General features: G+C 43.0%; 2 protein-coding genes and 1 long non-coding RNA gene across 6 annotated transcripts in view; 1 reads left to right on the forward strand and 2 right to left on the reverse strand.

The window, feature by feature from the left end:
* LOC117135510 (pleckstrin homology domain-containing family G member 1) overlaps window positions 1–16,960 on the reverse strand; it is a 41,360-nt gene extending 24,400 nt beyond the window's left edge. For both annotated transcript variants that reach the window (XM_033295746.1, XM_033295747.1), the window contains exon 1: window positions 16,813–16,960. In XM_033295746.1, the coding sequence (XP_033151637.1) occupies window positions 16,813–16,864 (52 nt within the window). In that variant the 5' untranslated portion in view covers window positions 16,865–16,960. The remainder of the gene's footprint in view (window positions 1–16,812) is intronic.
* On the forward strand, window positions 469–1,549 carry LOC117135513. 2 transcript variants are annotated; one of them, XR_004459029.1, is made up of 3 exons: window positions 469–766; window positions 825–983; window positions 1,039–1,549. It is a non-coding gene; the product is annotated as an uncharacterized LOC117135513 (long non-coding RNA). The 2 variants fall into 2 exon arrangements; XR_004459030.1 differs by having other exon boundaries at window positions 469–714; window positions 839–983; window positions 1,039–1,548.
* Window positions 16,961–17,181: 221 nt separating the features above from the next.
* LOC117135512 lies at window positions 17,182–18,879 on the reverse strand. Of its 2 annotated transcripts, XM_033295748.1 has the most exons (3): window positions 18,546–18,872; window positions 18,354–18,489; window positions 17,182–18,219 (listed from the first exon to the last, which is right to left on the reverse strand). In XM_033295748.1, the coding sequence occupies exons 1-3, from the start codon at window positions 18,756–18,758 to the stop codon at window positions 18,149–18,151; spliced, it is 420 nt and encodes a 139-aa protein (XP_033151639.1). In that variant the 5' UTR covers window positions 18,759–18,872; the 3' UTR covers window positions 17,182–18,148. The 2 variants fall into 2 exon arrangements, with proteins under 2 accessions (XP_033151639.1, XP_033151640.1); XM_033295749.1 differs by lacking the exon at window positions 17,182–18,219 and having other exon boundaries at window positions 18,398–18,489; window positions 18,550–18,879.
* Between the last annotated feature and the right edge of the window lie 96 nt (window positions 18,880–18,975).

Below are 18,975 nucleotides of genomic sequence, written 5' to 3' on the forward strand. Positions count from 1 at the left end.
TCGAAAAATGTCTCCATCCATCTGAAATGCTACTCCAGTTCTGAACACACTCGAATTACACGATGTCATCGCTAGCTGCGTGGAGTTCTATTACCATTTGGGCGCAACAAATGTGTCTGGAGCACATTTCGTGACCAGGCACATGTCATTAGCCAAACCAGCCCAAACAAATGATGACTGCACCACGCACTTGGAAGGAATCGCTTGGTTGGGAAACTGTGCCACCGTAGAAAACAAAGTACTAAAGCCTAAGCAATAAAGTGTTATTATGCCGGTCCAACATGTCAGCTGCACCGTTAGAAAATGTATATCACCCGGCCTTAAAAAACTGTTTAAAAATCTATATCTACTGCAAAAAGCAACCTTAATGTATATTTGAATCTATATGGCAAGTTATTCAAGGTTAATAGGTTGATTTATCTTTCAAACATTTGTTGCACTTCATAGACGGGGACTACTGTATCTGAAACCCGCCGATCGCTTGCGTAAGAGCAAACAGTGGGCTCGCAAAGTAATGCGACAGGCGTTAAATGCGCCGGCAATCGATTTGATTTGCAGTCGCGATGCGAATTTAATTGAAATGAAAAATAGCCGCCCATTCGCACGGTGGGCAGTTGTGCGGCGGACACTCGACAGTGGGCGTGGCAGTCACTGGGCGACTGCGGAGGCTGAGGACATAAAACTGAAGTCAGACCCAGAAAGTGGAGGCCAGCTGTAAGGAAGTCAGTCGGTCGGTCGGCTGGCAAATGCGAATGCGAATGCAAATGTAAATGCAAATGCAAATGCTGCGCTGCCCACGCGAAATTATGAAAAATTATGAAAAGTGACCAAGTTGCAGCTGGAAAAGCCACAAGGAGCTGGATACCATGAGATCTGGAGAGACCTGCAGAGCTGCAAGGCTGACCAAAAGTGCATTTCACGCTGGCTAATGAAACAAATTATAAGTGGCCACTGTCGTCGGAGTTTTGCGGAAACCAAACCATGTGAGTTGCGTCTGCTTATTGTTCCGCCGATGTGTTGTATAATGTGTAACCCAAGACCAGGGGCAGTGTTTTCGGGCTTGAGGATCGGGATCGGGATCGGGATCTGGAAATGCGATACTTTCTTCAGAGCGCCTGTTTTGAATTTCTGCTTATTACCGAATATTTTTCTGTCGCAAAACAATGGTTTGTTCGCAGGTTGGTAATTTAACTCTCTCTTTCTCTGGCATTTAGTTCCCTCCCGGCTGATTACGAAGACTATGGCCATAATTATGATGATGATGATGATGATGAATGCTTGGCGCGTGACGCATGCGCTGAAAACAAAGAACCTGGGATATCAGGAGAAGAATTTCAGTTCTTGGGCATCATCATGGCATCGAAACCTCAAGTGATTCAGTCTATGGCGTTGAGTCAACTGTCTGAATAAGTTCCCATTCACCCATGGGCAATAAATAAGTTCGGAAATTCAATGTTGATAGTGAACATCAGTGCTGTGGTTCGGTTACATAGGTCGCCTAATTTGGGTGGGCATTACGCGCCCAAAGACGGAAGCTTTCCGCAGCTTGGTATCTCCTAAGTGGATTATCTCCAACACTGTCACTGTCTCACGGCTTTTACTTTTGACTCACTTAATGGGCCTTAAGCTCACGGTCTTCTGGGCCGCTTCCTCAGCTTCTTTGTTGTGTGGTAACCCTTTTAACATTCCATTTCGTTTCACTGCCTTTCTGTGGACCTAAGCTACTTTCGATCTGCCGTTCTCAAGACGTGCGGGTCTTATTTTCGCTTTTAATAAGCCACCCAAGTGACTGGAGCACCACTTGACCGTGATTTGTTCTTTGGATCTTAATGTGTCATTAATGTGAGTGTGCGTTGTTCCTGGAGCTGGGGAAAAGTCACACTTAAGTTATTCTTGTTGCCTTGGTTTCTTAATATCTTCGTTGTTGTATAGTATTATGTCAAATTTGTTTTCAGTAATAAAGAAACTTATAACACCCCATTATCAATATCCTATTCTATAGTATAATTCAATATTTTGTAACAATCAGGAAGGGGAAATGTGCGTAAACTTGATTTAATTCTTGTTGTTTCGAAAAGCTCACCAAATTGCTGATTTTAAAAACTTCTATATTGAATCTCATTTACTGACCAAGTTCAATTTATTTTTCCTCTGTGCGGGTAGTTTCTGTTGTTCCTGCTGCGGACATTAATCACTGTCAGCGGCGCTGTGGCCACCTCATCGTCGTCCGCCCGGGTTCCTGGTATACCCTGATATCCCCTGATATCCCCTGGTATTCCCTGATCTCCACGGTTCCTGCCCCTCGCCGCCATTCGAGCGAGTCGTCTGCATGTGATTTCATTAATTTCGCATTCCAATGCACAACGGCGAAAAGCAGAATTCCATGCCCACTCCACGAGGAAGTGCAAAGTGTTGAACATGTGCGGCGCATAGCTGGCACTTGCATTTATTCATTTTATTCACTTCTCATTTTATTTATTGCTCTCTGCGCTTTGATCAATCAATTCAGCTCGGGGCTTTGCTCTCTGCGCCTCGGAAATATTTTAATTGAATGATCAGAATCGGGCTCCTTGGGCCTCTGGGGGCTCGTTGAGATCGTATTAGCCGCCGTTGGACATGTGGATGCAGTGCAGCTGAAGCTTTGTGAATACATACACTGCCAAGCGGACTTAATTGCACGGCACCCATATGAAATCAATCGATGCCAGCGAGGCGCCAGTCTCAATTTCGATTCCCTCAAACGACCGCCTGACCCACTAAAGCCGCCAATCTCGTCGCCACAACCAAATCCACACCAAATTGGGCATCGAGAGCGACAGCAGATCCACGGACACAAAGATCAGTGGAGTCCGCTTGAAAAGGCAAATATAAAATATTTGCTTATTATTTATATTTGAGATTTATTCGCCGAAAGGCAAACACACGCATCCGACTTCGATTCCGACCTGGCTCCAAAAACACAGCTGCGACTGCGAATGCTGCTAGGGATGGAAATATTTGAGAGATCGCATCGCAATGTTTCACACAAAGTGAGGTTTTCTTCAAGGAAAGATTGATTTTAAATTGACATATTTTTTCAACTTTTATTAATATTAAAATTTAAGTAATTTAGGATAAGTCATCTATCTCACTCCGCGCAAAGTAGTGGAGTGATTATATTTCAGAATTTACTTGTAATCACATGAATGACTAAACTTCGTCTTTCTTCCAGCTCTTATTAGAGTGTACATAAAGATCTTTTTTACATTTTTGAAAGTATCTACTTTCGTGTATCTAGAAAGTATTTAGTCCCATGACAGGCATGTAAAAATAAATAATTGCTCATAACCTTTTTAAGCTATATTTAAAAAGACAGCAATAAATTTGGTGCAAAACCTTTATAGCTATGCTACGATATTATCCATCTTCTAAAGACTTCAGCCTCGACTCCTCCAGTTCCAATCACGCTGCCATCCTCAGCCGGCGAGCATGTCACCAGCACCTTGTCGCCTCTGCCTGGCTAAGTCGGTCGCACATGTCGCCGTTGCCATTTTAGGATTTGTGGCCAAAAAGCGCAGAGAAAAAAAAATGAAGTGGAAACAAAAATAATACAAATGTGTATGGAGACTATATGCAACATGGCTGCTTATTTTTGGACAGTCGGTAGAAAGTGCCGCCGGCGGCACCGTTAAAATAATGAGCTGCAACAGCGGCACTGTGATTTGTTGTTGCCGTGGCCGTTGCCGTTGTGTACCGCTTTCGGTTTTCAGTTTTCCTTTTGCATATCACCATTAGCGTTGACAAGGCAGAACCACAAAAGAAGTCGCCCAAATGCAGTGGAAAGTGAGCGCCAGCTGTCGCCAATTTCCGCATTCGGGGGCCACTTCCCCTGGCATTGCCACAACCCATTCCCTTTTCCATTTCAATGGTGACCCCGCTCCGGTGAATTCTGTGACCCCGCTTTCATCCGGCAACTGGCTACGTGCAACATGTTGCGAAAGTGAGTCGCACAAAAGGCATTTTGCATGTTGCCGGCGCTTTTAATTGACAAACAAATTACAGGCTGCCTGCTTGTATGCTGTTTGTCTCTTTGGCCAAACCCCTCGGACGGATGACATGTAAGACCAGTGCCGAATGACTAATTGGTCGCCGTAATGGTCAAGCCCGGCCAAGCCAGGTTGGGGCCATTAAAGCAATGCTCTGCACGGTGGTCAGGCATTATTTTATACACCTAAAATTAATACAAAGGAAACAACTAGTTTTCTCTTAATATTTTTAAGAATTGGCAGCACTGCCAGTGTTGCATTTCATAGTGAAGAAAGTAAGTAATTGATTGATACTTTGAACACAGCGACTAGCGACGTCAGATTTTGAAGATTAAATCAAAGAGTTTGTTTTTTTTTTTGGCGAAAATTCGTAAGAACCTTAATGGTTTGATCTGTATAAGTGTTTAAATAAATCTGGTATAAGCTTTATCTTAACAGATTTACACATTTAAGTTTGGTCAATTTTAGCATTACTTTCGCTTTTTTGCCCCACTGTGCCGCTGCAGTTCGTCAAGCCATTCACACACGATTTAGCGTAGTCGCCCCGGGGTTTAAGAGGTCGGCGAAGAGGGAAGCGGTTCGGGTTGGGATCTTGGAAGCGGGGGACACTCTCATGTGATGAATTTGCCGCCAAGGCGCCGCCGCCACTGACGCTTGGGTGGTCAAACGGGGCTGGGCGCAACTCCTGCGGCTTAAATGCTTCCCCCAAAGAGTACGTTTCGTTTGGTTTCCATTCCATTCGATTCCACGGCCGCGACTGGCGAACGACTAAATTATTCATTGCAGGATTTATGCAGCCGGCGGCCGAAATCACTTTCGCTCATGCTCAAGCTCAAGACTCAAGACCGCCCCAAAATCATGAGCTGCTAGCCAGCCAACTGCCCTGCCCTCCGGTTGTTTGTTTTGGGCTCAAAGCTCGGGCAAACATTTGCCACAATTAATGCACATGACGCCGCTTAAACTTTGGCTTGACAAATGGAGTCAGTCGCCAACCCCCAGGAATTTGGGTCCACTCTAAAAACCGGGCTCCTCAGACATGCACAGCGAAAAATTATAGGTTCAATGGGTTGGGAATTATACAAATCAACGGAATTACTCGAAATTTTCAACTATCTAGATTAATTGTTTTTGAAACATTCCAATTGACGGTTATACATACTATAGTTTGAATCTAGAACCTGTATCCCTATTTCGCAAAGTGTTGGTAACTCATTACGCGAATCCTGGGACCTGTCATCATCAAGCAGCACGGACACATTTGTTTGCCGGCGTAGTCTGGTAGATGACGCCTCCGTTGCCATTGTTGTCTGTTGATGAGGAGCAGGCAGGGGCAGGGAGACATGGTGAAGGCCAGGATGCGGGGCGACGCCCACCTGGGCTGCCGTTTAATGGGCCAGGCAAATGGGGGCTAGGCTCGGCTTGGTTCGGCTCGAAGCTGTCATCGTCTGGCATCTGCATCTGCATCTCCCCGAGGAGCTGGCTGCTTGGTTTCTTTCTTGGGCCTTATCTGGGCCTGGCCAGAAGCACGCGCCAGGCTGCATTGTCTGACGACTGACAAGGTGATTTAGAGAGTGGGGAGCGCGGGGATCTCAGCTTTATTGTTATTGAAAAGCTGGCAGCAGCCACTTCAGCCACTTGGCCGATCGCGGAAAGGTCGAGGACGTGCAGCTGCCAAGTCGAAATCTTGTTTTCAGACCATAACAATCGATGAGTTACTTTCGTAAATATTAAAAGGAATTCTTGTTAAATATACACACTTTCTATAAAAACAAAAGTAGTAGTGTTTTTTCATTGTATTTCATTCATCAGTCATAAGGCATCAACCACTTGATTTAAATTAAAACGCCAAGCAATTACTGACCTTTTCAGGCTGTACTGTTTTCTATAGCCAAAGTAATGATCCAATAACAATAACTTCAGTCGCTTATTTTGGCCTGCCACACATTTGGGCTATCACAGCGGGCAATCGCCTCGCAGCCGAAAAAGCAAAAACAAAAATATATATAAAAAAAACCGCAGCAAATCGCGACGAAACTTAACCCCACCATAATCATAATCAGACGCTGGCCATTTGCCACAGTCACCCACAAAAGACAACTTCCTCATTGCCGCCGAACGCAGCAGCAGATGGAAAAATCAAAGGATCGCATGTTGCATAAGAGGGCTTCGGGGTGGTGGTGGTGCAACTTAAACAAAGTTTAGCATTAATTTGTGGGCACCCAATGCATTTCCCGATCCAAATTCAGCCCAACGCAAAGTTATGAATGAAAACGAAGCGTTACACAAATAGAAATTGCACTGCGGATCGGGCAAAAATGAAAGAGCGGCCTCTTTGAGGGCAGGAAAATGCAGGAGGGGATTGGATGGCGGGAATTGGGAATCGGGATTGTATATTGCGGGTGATCGCCGCTGTCCGGGGAGGCATGGCAATTGTCTGCGGCTAAAATGAAAGGCATGAGTGCCTGGCAAATGATAGACAGCCGGCTGACTAACTGACTGCCTGACTGACTTCAACTCCATCTGCAATATGCAGTATGCAATTGCAACATGCAACGGAAGCGCAAAAATAGCAACAAATGTGCGGCGTTTACTGAAACCTTTAGCTCTCCATAATTTGTTGAACTTTCGGCGGCGGCGTTTGACTTATTGCCTACCGATTCGCAACGTGTGTGTCTGTGTGTGGGTGCTGGGCGCATAAACAAATTGCAATTTAGCGCGGCACAGGATGCAGCTCACCTCCAGCCACCGTTGCCAGCCCATAGCCACCAACCTCCGACCACCACCCATTGCCAGGCGCCAGCTGCGCTGAGGAGAAAGTGAATGTCTGCTGACGTTTGACAGGTTCATTTGACACAGTCGACCGATGTGAGGGTTCCCAGATGGTCTCACCGAAAGTTTTCTAAACCGATTAAAGATCACTCTTGGGTTTTGCTACAAATGATTATAACTAGCTGCCCTTATGTCGCATATAATATAGTTGCTACTATGATACTATAAGACACTTTATACATAGCAACTCCAGATGCTTCATCTTTCTATAATATAATTTACCACTCTTGTTTCCTAACCATATCAAAGTCAGTTAAATATCTATGGCAAAACCAGCTATCACTTTTTGGCACTTTTCGCATCATTAAAATGCAATCGAAAATCAGGTCAGTCGGCAGGCTCACGAATAAATCATGCCACTCGCCATTTGCAACATCAATTGCTAAATGGCCAACGCCCGGCTGTGTCGACTGATTTCCGCCTTGGGCCGGGCCAACTACATTTTAACCCAATTAGAGAACAGGTTGGCACCTCCGCACATGCCGAAATATGGAGCAGAGTCAATGGATCGGCGATCTCAAGATCTTATCACCGCGGATACCAGCATCATCTTGTCAACTGAGCGAGGGCGAATGGTCGGGAAAGTCGGACTGTCAGCGAAGAGGGAAAAGCGCATTTAATTAACCCGATCTCTCTGGGAATGGGGGACCATAACTCATGAAGGGGCCAGTGGATGAGTGGAAAGCACACTGCGATAATGGTGACACATAGCAATAAAGATATCTCCCACATGCAGATCAGATCGAATACATCCCTATCCGATTGGTTTAGGTATGATGCCGCCCTGCGGGATTGGAAATCTCCTCGAGATCCCCTGGTGGCGCCACTTGTCGCCGAGCAAGTGGGTCAGTGGTGCTGTCTAGAGATTTGTGGGCTGCTTACCTGCAAAGAAAGGAAAACGGTGAAACGAGTGAGAAAAGCAATTAGGCAGCGGCAAGAGCTATAAAAGTAGCTTACAGATACTTTGGCTCAACTCGACTGGAGATGAATTTGGCAAAAAAGCCAAACATGAGAGTGCACTCAGAAAAATTCAGTCACTTTGAACAATTTAAATGTAGAATGGGATTATCAACGATTATGTTATATTTTCAGAAATCTAAGAAAGTTTATTTTACGTCTACCATCATAACAATACTTCTTTGTGTACAAAATTCAAACAATTTCTCTGGTAGAAAAAAAATAGCTTCAAAGTAATGAAAGAAAGTCCCGCATTGGACACAGATAATGCTGGCTTAGTCGCAATAAATCGCCCAGAACTGCAGCAGCGTTGCTGATGTGAAAGCCAATTCAATCGACCAAACAATCTGGAGAACCAGCATGATCTATGCCAGGCTTATATCACCAGAGAGCATTGTAATTAAAATTCAAAAGTTAAACCTTTTACGGCCTATTAAAGTTACACGAAATTAAAATTTTATGCTTTGTGCATAGAAATTAACATAATATTCCGCAGAGAGGCAGACGCAGACAACGAATCCAACACATTCAAATATAATTTTATGAGTCTGCATCTGTTGAATTTAATTGCTTCATTTGCGCCTAATGTTCGTGTGAGCGGAAAACATTTCTTTATATCTTTTGCCACACTTTTGGATTTGGCTGGATAATAATTGCCTGTCTTCTGTCTTCTGCACTCATAAATTATGCATTTCAATGCAAATGCCAAGGCGACTAATTGGTTTATATAAGCCGAAGTGGTTAAGAGATTAAGGCCGAGAAATGTACGCCAGGGAACAATAACAATAATGGCGTAATGCCAACTGCACGACATTGACAAATAAAAGAAAAGCCATGCACTCGGAATAAACAAAATGCTCCAAAAAAAAAAAAAACGAAATAAGTAAATAAAGAAGCACATTACGCATACGCCACCGATGCCGAAAGCTGCGATTGCGCAAGCGAGAAAAGGTTAAATAAAGCGTTTACTCCAGTGTTTACTCTACCCAAATTAGTGCTACACCTCGGACCGCAATTAGAGGTGCTAATTAGGTGGAGCTGGCTTGTCCAGGTCACTCACCCACTCCGAGACACGTCCAAATTCAGTGATAAGCTTCCCGAGCCATTTATGTTTTTTACGCCCGTCTTGTTCGCCGCCTGCTAATCGCCATCGATTTGGATTAATTTGATTTGTTTTCGTGTTGCTCGCCGGCTGCTTTCGATTTGATTTGTGTCAAACATGATCGACCAAAAGGTGCCGACAGATATGTATCTACTTTTCACTTAATTTGTGCCAGTTTCGGCTTCGCATTTCTTGTTCCCATGTTCGGCAAATGCAAATTCATTTATGAGCATTACGTGCGCGATTCGCTGAGCACTTTACGATCGCTCATCGACTTGATTTCTGCAATTGGCTGCATTTTTGGCTTGACTTGAGTGCCAAGGGGAAAAATTGATTAAAAGGTAATCATTTTGGTCGAGGAATTCCATTTTGCTTTGTCCAAAGTTTATCCATGTATAATCGATACACTCTCCATAATGAATTCAAATGGGACTTGTAAATCAAAAATTCTAATCGCCACGAAAGTGTGATTCTGTAGATAAGGCCTTTGGAAATCCACTTGTGATGGCGGTCAGATTTATACGCTGGCCATAAAAATGAGTAGAAAAATGTGTACAAGATGGCTTAGTCTGAGCTGGCCATTAGGCCGAAATCCGAGATGCGAGACCCCAGCTTTTGTTGCGGCACCTGACTCGAGGAGAGGCGTAACCGTAGTCTTTTTGTTCGTTATTTTTCGGTTTTCTGCTTTTCTTGGGGGGAGGTCATAAAACCAGGCAATGCCAACCAAATAAGACTGTGCAGCCAGTCGAGAAGAGATAAACCTCTGTCGGCCATCGAGTGGGTGTTGCTGCTCGGCTACGAGCTCCACAGACGTGCCAAAGATGAGGAAAAATACTAAGCTCGATCCGGCATTCGAAGGGGGCGTGGCACTCGCATGCGCGCCTTGTTTGTGGCCTACGTGTTATCACGACCAAGTCTTTCGGACTCTTTCATTTTTTTTTCCACATCCCAGCTAGCTAGCATGTCCGCACAATTTGTAGTCCATGGATATTGGCCCGGCGTAATCGGTCAGTAATCGCTGCGAAATAAATGTAGGAAATCCATCCGCCAGCGAACTTGAGCCACAGTTCGGATTACAACAAAATGAACGTTGTAACCTTAGACTTGACTGGGTATCATTAAAATCATACGCCACGTTGGCCATTGCCAGCCGACTGGCCGAAATAATGTTGTTAAATACAAATTCATTTAAATTACAAAGCGTCAGCGACATACAAATGGGTTTGAAGCCCCAGATCGAAGGTGAAGGTGAAGGCTGGGCACAGTGAACAAAAAACTAACATAAATCGAAAATAACTAAATTCTCAGATAGATAGCTACTAAAATATACCAGTTCGTTATTAAGTAAAAAAAAAATGTTCCATAATTTCTTAAAATAGTTAGTGATCACATAATAAAATCTCCCAGTACCTTCATTAGCTGATCTTGGCCAAATGGTAAAACTATTGGTTACGGAATGGTCACGCTGATTGCCATTTTTTAATGAGCCCACAAGGCGTGGCGTTAATTTTCCGGGCAAATACTACGCGTATTGGGAAACTGGTGCACAGGTCATGGGCCCCGAAGCCAAACCGACGATGTTCATTCGAATTAATTAGAGCGGCGGTACCTAAAGCAAACTCATAAATTTCAAACCATTCGAGTATATGTATGTATATATGTGTTTGACCCAGCCCCCTGAACAAGCAACTCTTTGTAATTTTTGACATGATATGCCGCACAGATTGTGTTGGAAATTAATAAGAGGATAGAACGAGCCGCGATCATCGTGATGATCATTGTTGCGTCCATGACGATGATCTCCGCCGCACTGGAGAACAAGTTGCCGGGCTGAAAAGACTATGATGGACTGCAAACTGCAGCGGGGCTGCAGATACCAGACGACAACGAGTTTTTCCGATTTTCATGCAGCGGCGCAATCAGTGCTCATGATCTGTACATTAGCGTCGTGTATTGATCACGCAGATTGCTCAAACACCAGACACACACATCACCAACCAGTTTTCACTTGAAACATCGATTTTTGGGCAGACGCCACCGTTCATATTCGACAATTTTCTGTTCTACGAGTATTCTATGGAATAATTAGAATAGAACTGCAAACTTAAACATGCATGCTACAGCACTTGCTTTTAAGTAACGGGTATCTGATAGTCGAGCAACTTGACTAAAGCGTTTTCTATTGTTTTTAATGTGAAAATCATGCAAATGCAGGTATACTGGCATTTAGCAGGTGGGCGTGAGTGAGAGGGGAGTGGCTTAAGAAACTGGAAACTCGACATCGAAAGACATAAAGATAGATGCCTACGATCGGTGTCTTCTGCAGGTGATCATGAATCAATCGATCGATAAGTGATCACACTTTAAAATTTGATTGGAAAATTAAACTGACATGAGGTAGTGTGAATTTTACATATTTCATATACGATGAAAAATAGTAAATAAAATTAAACTGCTTACTCATAATTGCTGTCATGAAAAAGGAATTTTCCACTGCGCTAAGATCGGTTACCAAACAAATTTAACAAGTTGTTCTTTTATTTTTTTTGGTTATTAAACCCCATTTAAAGTTCTTATGTAAGCAGCTTTTGTATTTGGCTTGGGCAAAGTTCAGATTCTCGCTTCTCATTGTTTGCTTTTCACAGCTGCTCACGTTTTCCACTCGCTCTCTTTCAATTTTGTTGAACTTTTGTGCTAAACAGAAAAGGTACAAAAATATAAAAAAAAAAAATTTAAATAACAAACCTGTTCAGCAGCATATTTTTAGAGCTTTTTCGGCTCCGAGAATTTTGCATTTGTTCGGCTTGGCGAGCTAAATAAACACAATTCTAACGCAATTTGTTTTGTATTTGGCTCTGGCTTTTTGTTGCCAAACAGCTGTGTTTGCCCATGTTTGGCCAAAGGTAAACAATTTGTTTTGGCCATATGAATACTTAAACAATGTCCAGACATGGGCTTTGTTTGATTGGCAAACGAAAAATGAGAAATCTGAGACAATGTGACTAACATTTGCCCAATAAGACTTTTTTGATTGGAATTTCCAGACACTCCACATTGGATGTGTGAATCTTTAATTGTTTATTGTTTTACGTATGCATTTTACAACTTTAAACCGCAGCAGAGACTCAATGTAAAACAGTCGCTGACATTTGAAGGTTGGCCGTTCAAAAACTTCGTTACACCCAACTGCTCGGTATTTATGTACATATGTATGTATATGTGGGAATACAGTGCGTTTCAGAACCGTAAGACAGTTGGAAGTTTCAATGCCATGGATCAATGTCATCTCTGTGCCGACTTAAAGTGGTTACAGCAATATTTCAATTATAATAATGGGGCGAGTGTTTTAATAAGTATTTTTGTGAGATAGCCCATTGAAATACTTAGTTGGAAAGCGTACCATTTATAAAATTGCATTGCTATTGTATGGAAATTATATAAACTTCCACCGTTTGAATTCACTTTCGAAACAACAAAAGTGGGAGCTGCAAGCAATGCGGAAATTTTTCGCATTAATAGTAGACGATTCGCTTTAAAGCGATATGCCTGTTTCATCATAGTTTTTCACTCATTCAATGGGTATCCATTTATTTTTTTTAGCTATTTTTGGAATTTACTTCGCAGCGAACTAAGCCAATAGAATTTTTTACTATTCAAGTGAGCACTTTTAAAAAGAACGAAAATAAACTCGGGTATTTTGAGGCGCAATTAAAAACTTGAGCAATAAAAGCGCTTGTATGAATCACTCAGGAGGCATAGGTAAAAGTTATATAGCTCCTCAGGTTTTCACCGCACCAAAGGTGTTCACTAATGATAGTTATGACCTTGACTCCAGCAATGGGCCACCCCCTGCTGTCGGCCGAAATGCGGCCAAGAAAGTTAGTGATACCCCAAGGCACTCAACTCCCGCTGATTTTGTGTTTTGCCATTTGCAATGACCCAATTCCGTTGCCCAAATCCCAGGCATGGGGGATAATTAATCAATAAATAGAGCTTTGGTTTCACTCGCCAAATGAGTATGGGAAATAGAGGCTCCAATTTTATAACGATTGAGTAAACGAACAATAAATGTCGATTGTTCCTTCTACAGAGAAAAAATAGGGGAAAGAACACTAAAGTCGAGACTATCCCATACCCATTACTTAAATAGTGAAGCCCTAGAAAGATAAAAAAGATATAAATGCAATATAGCGAGTGCTGTAGCGTGGAGAAATTGAATATATAACTTAATCTACTCTAGAAACCATCTTTCAAATCTGATTTGGAGAGACAAAAACTGAATTTTTTTCTCACTGCATCTTCCGAATAATAATCGTTTAGCATTAATGCAAATCAGAGATCGGCGATTGCAGTCGATGAAAGCGAAAGTGTGTCAGCGGGATGGGTTTATAGGTGGCCATTAAGAGCAACTGAGACGGCCGGAGACATCGACGAAGCGTGACAGATTCTCTGCCGGTCGTTGCCCACAAGTGGGAGTGAGAGCGGCGACCAATGCTCTGCGCATGCGTGCCTGCCCAGTGAAATGGAATGGAAAAGTGGGAGGGAGAAAGGTGGGGCTCGTGAGGGAGCACGGGTGACTGCAGTGACTACTTTCACTAGGAACGACGAGACCCAAAGAAAATAAAAAAAAAACTTGATAACATAACTTTTCACAGCTCTCTTGGCCGTCACTCTCTTTTTCGATTCAATGTGACTCACGATCGTGAAGTTTCTATCGATCGCTACACATATGTATACATAAACTCAAGTACCCATATACGACTATGTAGGTTCTAAGCGGCTTAAGTGCATGTCATAGGTATATCCATAGACCGCCCCCTCGTTCGACGAAGGTGGGCGTAAATTGCCGGAGCAAATGGCATTTTTGCAAGGAAGTTGTAAATCTGCTGCCAAATAGAATTGTGAGCGGCAAAAGCGTTCATTAAACCCCAGGATCCCAGGAAAAAACGAAACTCTTGACAGTCAGTCAGATATCTATATACCCTTCTGGAAAATATGAATATGAATATCATCAATGCTATCATCAAAATGTAAAATTTTAATAAAAGCTTCATTACATTGTCAATTAAAACGCATTACATGTGCACATTTATGCGAACAAGAAATCCATTATCTTTTATGTGCTGTTTACTATTAATTAGAACTTTTAATTGAAAAATTTATTCAGTCTATAAAGTTTACAACTTCCTAATGCCCATTTTGGTAAGGGTATATGACTAGACAGACTCTTCAAACTTCATTGAGAAAAACCTTTTGGGACGTGCACAATACTCGGATTTTACGACCTTCTGCAACGCCCACAACAAAAGCCGTTGCACTGAGAGAAATGCAATTAGAGAACCGTCGTGGTGCTGGGTGCTGAGAGGACGTCCACAAACGTCGTCAGACGTCAGACGAACGCCGACTGCCGGCCCACACACAGATCACTTGAGGTCTGGTCTGGTTCTGGGATATGACTGCAGCTTCAACTCCAACTCCAAAATCCCAGAGTCTGGTTGCAGGCAATTAGGGGGCAAGACTTATAGCCCCGTCTCAGTGGTGCCAACTTGGCTCTATTTGTTGGTTAAAGTGGGATTTCCAAATATATTTTCTACCTCAAGAACGTGCAAACTTATCACAATACAACAACTAGATTACAAATGTGTCACTTTTTCGAGAAAGTTTTAACAACTGATAGTTCTCTTACCAACACTTGACTTGGGCATTTCCTGCGAACTACGACAACACTAACTGGGTGAGGTAATGGCATTAACAACCAATTGGCCAATGAACCCAACGATTATGAAACCGAACTCTTTGCCAGCGGTTAATTAGATGAACTTCGTCAATTGCCTTAATTGGGACCTTTTGCCCCGCGGCTGCGGAAGTGGAGCACTGCAAAACTGACCCCTTAACTTTTGGGTATTTCAATTGGCCGCCACGCACATGCCACAAATCTACGAACAGGTCTGTTGTGCTGGCCTTGTCGGCTTTATCAAAAAGTCAATAAATACCTGCGGCGAAATCTTATTAACGCCTTAGCCCTACTACCATCGATATCTATTAGTATTTATTGAATAAACCAAATATGAAAGCCAGGCCAGCCAAATAAATGTCACAAGAGAATCGATGGCGAACCGCAGGGCCCAAAAAGGTTTCCTCAGATCACAATCTTTAACAATATCGAATGAACAGACTCCCGTGGTGTTTGTGGTTACGAGTGGTAATTCAACGACTTGACCTGGCACCCCGCCCCCTTGCTCATACACTTGTGTCCACAGATGAAAATTTCTTATTCCCCGTTTTGTTTGTTTGTCTGGAATTGAAGTTGACTCTGTTGTTGAAGAGGCAAACAAACAGGGAGATGGAAAGGGCAAAAGAAGACGAACTGGTGACATTTGATAGTGCATGCGGTCAACTGCCGGCGATATTCTATTTATAGGTCGATGCAATATCGGTAATATCGTGGACATGCGGCCGGCAGATGGCGTCACGTTTGGTGACCCCGCCAAATGCCAGCCACTTGCACAGTCGTCTATGTCTAAGCTGGTGGGATCAGGAGAACAAACCCATAAATGCCGCGGTACCCCCTGATCACCCATACATGATTCATTCGCCCTACTCATGGGTATATAATTGATATAACAAAGGCCACTTGCTGAATTCGCGGTGTTCGTTATCAATAATTGACGCACCATCTTAACCCGTTTTAAGCTATTTTCTTTTTTTGGACTAAATTAGTTATACTCTCTCTATCTACACATTTTGTGTGGAATTGTGTTGGCCCAAAGATTGCCTAAATTCACAGTTTTAACAGAGATACTTGCAATTAGTATAATATTAAATATTACTTAAATATTTTAAATGCTTAGTTAAAAATTACTTATATTTTTTGGGATTTATTGGTTCTTGTATGTTTGAAAAACTTCTTTGGCCGAACATGGGTTAACTAACAGAGCTACTCACAGCGCTGTTGCGCTAAGGGCGGCGTTATCTAACATCCGCTGTTAGCGGGCGTGCAATAATAATAAAGAAAGTCAACAAAAGAAACGCAGTGTCAAGACTTGTGACTAATGCAATAATTGAACGAAAGCTTTCGGCGAGAAGGAAAACAAATATGCAGCATGTGCCAGAAAGTTACAAGCAAATCGGCGTTACGAATTAAGTGGGTCAACAAACCGAATGGAGCCACCCAAAACATAAATTGCAAATCCGAAGACAGACCTTTTCTTGGCCACACTTGTATGGTAATATGTGGGTCAAAATGGCACGAAATTATGTATTATCATTAAATTTCATTACAACCGACTTTTCGAGCGCTTAAATAATGTCGAAAAATTTCGGACTGCGCAAAAGCGGAATGCAAAAACAAAGCGAACCCGTTACACCGCAATTCACGCAATGCCACCACTCAGTGGGTTGTTATTTTATTTTCCCCCCACTTTTTGTACAGTTATGGGAACGGAACGGTGCCGTCGAGCCACCAAATGCATTGGCCCCAGTCGCAGCACCAGCACCAGCCCCAATCCCCATTCCATCGCCATCCCCCAACCCGCCGAGCCAAAGAAAGCCAACTTGATGGTCTGTTCTTGTACGCAAGTCCATATTCGGAGTTTGGAGTTCTTGGAGAATGCGTAGTGCCTCCACACAGGAAGAAATATAAGATCGGGACATAAATATATTATTAATAATCCTACTGTGAAGATATAGTAGTAAAATGCATAGTCCCCTAATCTTTTCTGTTCTTATGCCTTCAATGATGGATTATTAAAATGTAGACTAAATTCGTCTGAAATGCTGAAAACCCATATTACTAGTATTTATCTGTGATTGATACGTGATTTTTCCTCAGTGCACCTCCCCAGCCCGCTGAGTCATGTCATTTCTGCACGCAGAAGTTCAGTGATCCCGCTCGCTTACCAAAAAAGTCCTCCCATCTCTCCGAGGTGTCCGAATCGGATTCTATGTCCATCTTGGTTCTCCTCCGGCTACTTGATTTACGATTTCCGAGTGCGTCTGGTTTGGTTTTGGCCAGATCGGGTCCCTCGCGCCTGATCTGTCTCTAAATTTAGACGGCGATTGCAGAGCCACAGCAACTGACACTGAAGGAGGTCGTTATTATCGCGACTGCTTTGGCTGCTGCATTAGATATGGCCGCAGATACAGTATCTAAAACGGGCGAATTGTGGCCAAATGACTTCACCCGGCGCAGAGCGGAAAGGCAAAGCTCAATCAATGGCTGGCCGATAAGATAAGCGCTCGATTTAACTTTAAACACTGGCACCGAACTGTGCGATTTTCTTTTCCGTCTGTTTCTCGTATATGGACGTTTTCGCAGTTTCGAGTACGAGTATCTGGCTTTATTCACCACTAGTCGCCGATATCTTATCGCGGTCTACGAAGCTCCGGGGTAAGGCAAATATCCAGCAGGTACGGAGGCATTGTGGCCAACAGCTGGTGGCCAGCGATTCGGAATGAGAATACGCGAATGTATCTCAAAGTTGCGCTCAGTTCTCGGAACTTTCGGATGACTAAACCGGCTCGCGGACTTGTGTCTCTGGGGTTGGGGCTTTTATTTTATTACTTTTATTTGGGCTTAGAACAAATTGTGGGGATTCTCCAAAAGCGGGCCACACAACAAACGATTGCAAACGATCGATGATTGAATTAAAGTAATGGGCTCTTCACTTGCTATTTGCGAAACCGAAAACAAAACGAAAACACACAAATTGCAGATACAAGTATCTCGCGCTTCGCTGATTTTCCAGTTTCTCCCGTGCAAATCACCTTCGCACCGTTACTTCTAATTGCGGCAAATGGAAAACACTCTCGTCTCACAGATACGACTGCACTTGCAGATACACTTGTGTATTTTCAGATATAATTTTTGATATTTTTCCTGCCGATATTTTTATTTCATTTTTTTTCCGTGACGGGTAGGGGGCGGTACACTGGCACACACACGCTTATTCGCAGGAACAGCTCGAGCGCTCCAGGAACGACATATCCAGCGCGCGTCTCAGAGTGAACTGACTTACTTGAAAGACACTCAAGTCGGAAGACCCGAGCACGAAGTCGCCTCATACACAAATAATGGGGGTATTCGAATACAAGTTCTCTCTCTCGTGCTCACAGTATTTCATTCGATGCGAAGATCACTGAGAGTTGTATAGTATGCTCGTTCCAAGACGTTCGATCTCCAACATGGTATGTTTGTATCTTCTATGCATGCAACAAGTGGAACCAACTGCAACTCCTAGCAGTCGTGGGTGCATGATCGACAGCACCACCAGGTTGAAATGATGACCCATTCGTAGTACATCTCGACTGGATAAGGGGAAAATATTATTTGAATTAAAAATCTAACTTGAATATGGACAGAATTTTTGTACTATTAAGTTGCACTCTACGTTTTTTGTTTTTAGATCTACGAAATCCCAAACTTCTTTTCTTTAACTTACGTATGCTAAGAAAAGCGCCCAGAAGGAGGTGCAGAGGGTCCCACAAGAGGATGTAGAAGAGCACCACAAGTGCGATGAGAAGCCCTAGGGCCGCAATACCTATAAAGAAGGACAAGAGCATAGCCCAGCACATGTCCTGTAAAACATCGATTGGATATCTTTACAAATTTAGGGATAAACGTATTCACTCACCCACATTGTTCCGAGGAGAAGAAGAATTTTGGCTAGGGCTTGGACAATGCCAAAGACCATTGCCATAACCACAAGCAATGTTTCCGGATTGCCCTTGATCATCTCGAATAGACCCACAGAAAAGACCATTAAGGCTAGAAGCATCCCCGTGAAGCCGATGAAGATGCAGCCAATGTAGAGCGACAAGTAGCCGCAAAACAAGCGCAGACACATTTCGTTGTTTCCTCTGAGTTTTGACTAGAAATCACAAGCACATATTTCACTGGAATTTTGAATTTAAACTTTGGTTATCAAACTGGGCACTGCTTACATGTAGACATCAAAAAAGATATTGGTTGTAAGGATTTATAATGCAAATAAGACAATTGATCAGAAATAACCTGATTAGATTAAGTATTGCGGAATGTACATAAAATGTAGAAAATATTTG

The sequence above is a fragment of the Drosophila mauritiana genome, chromosome 2R (genome assembly GCF_004382145.1).
Source record: "Drosophila mauritiana strain mau12 chromosome 2R, ASM438214v1, whole genome shotgun sequence".
NCBI lineage: Eukaryota > Metazoa > Arthropoda > Insecta > Diptera > Drosophilidae > Drosophila > Drosophila mauritiana.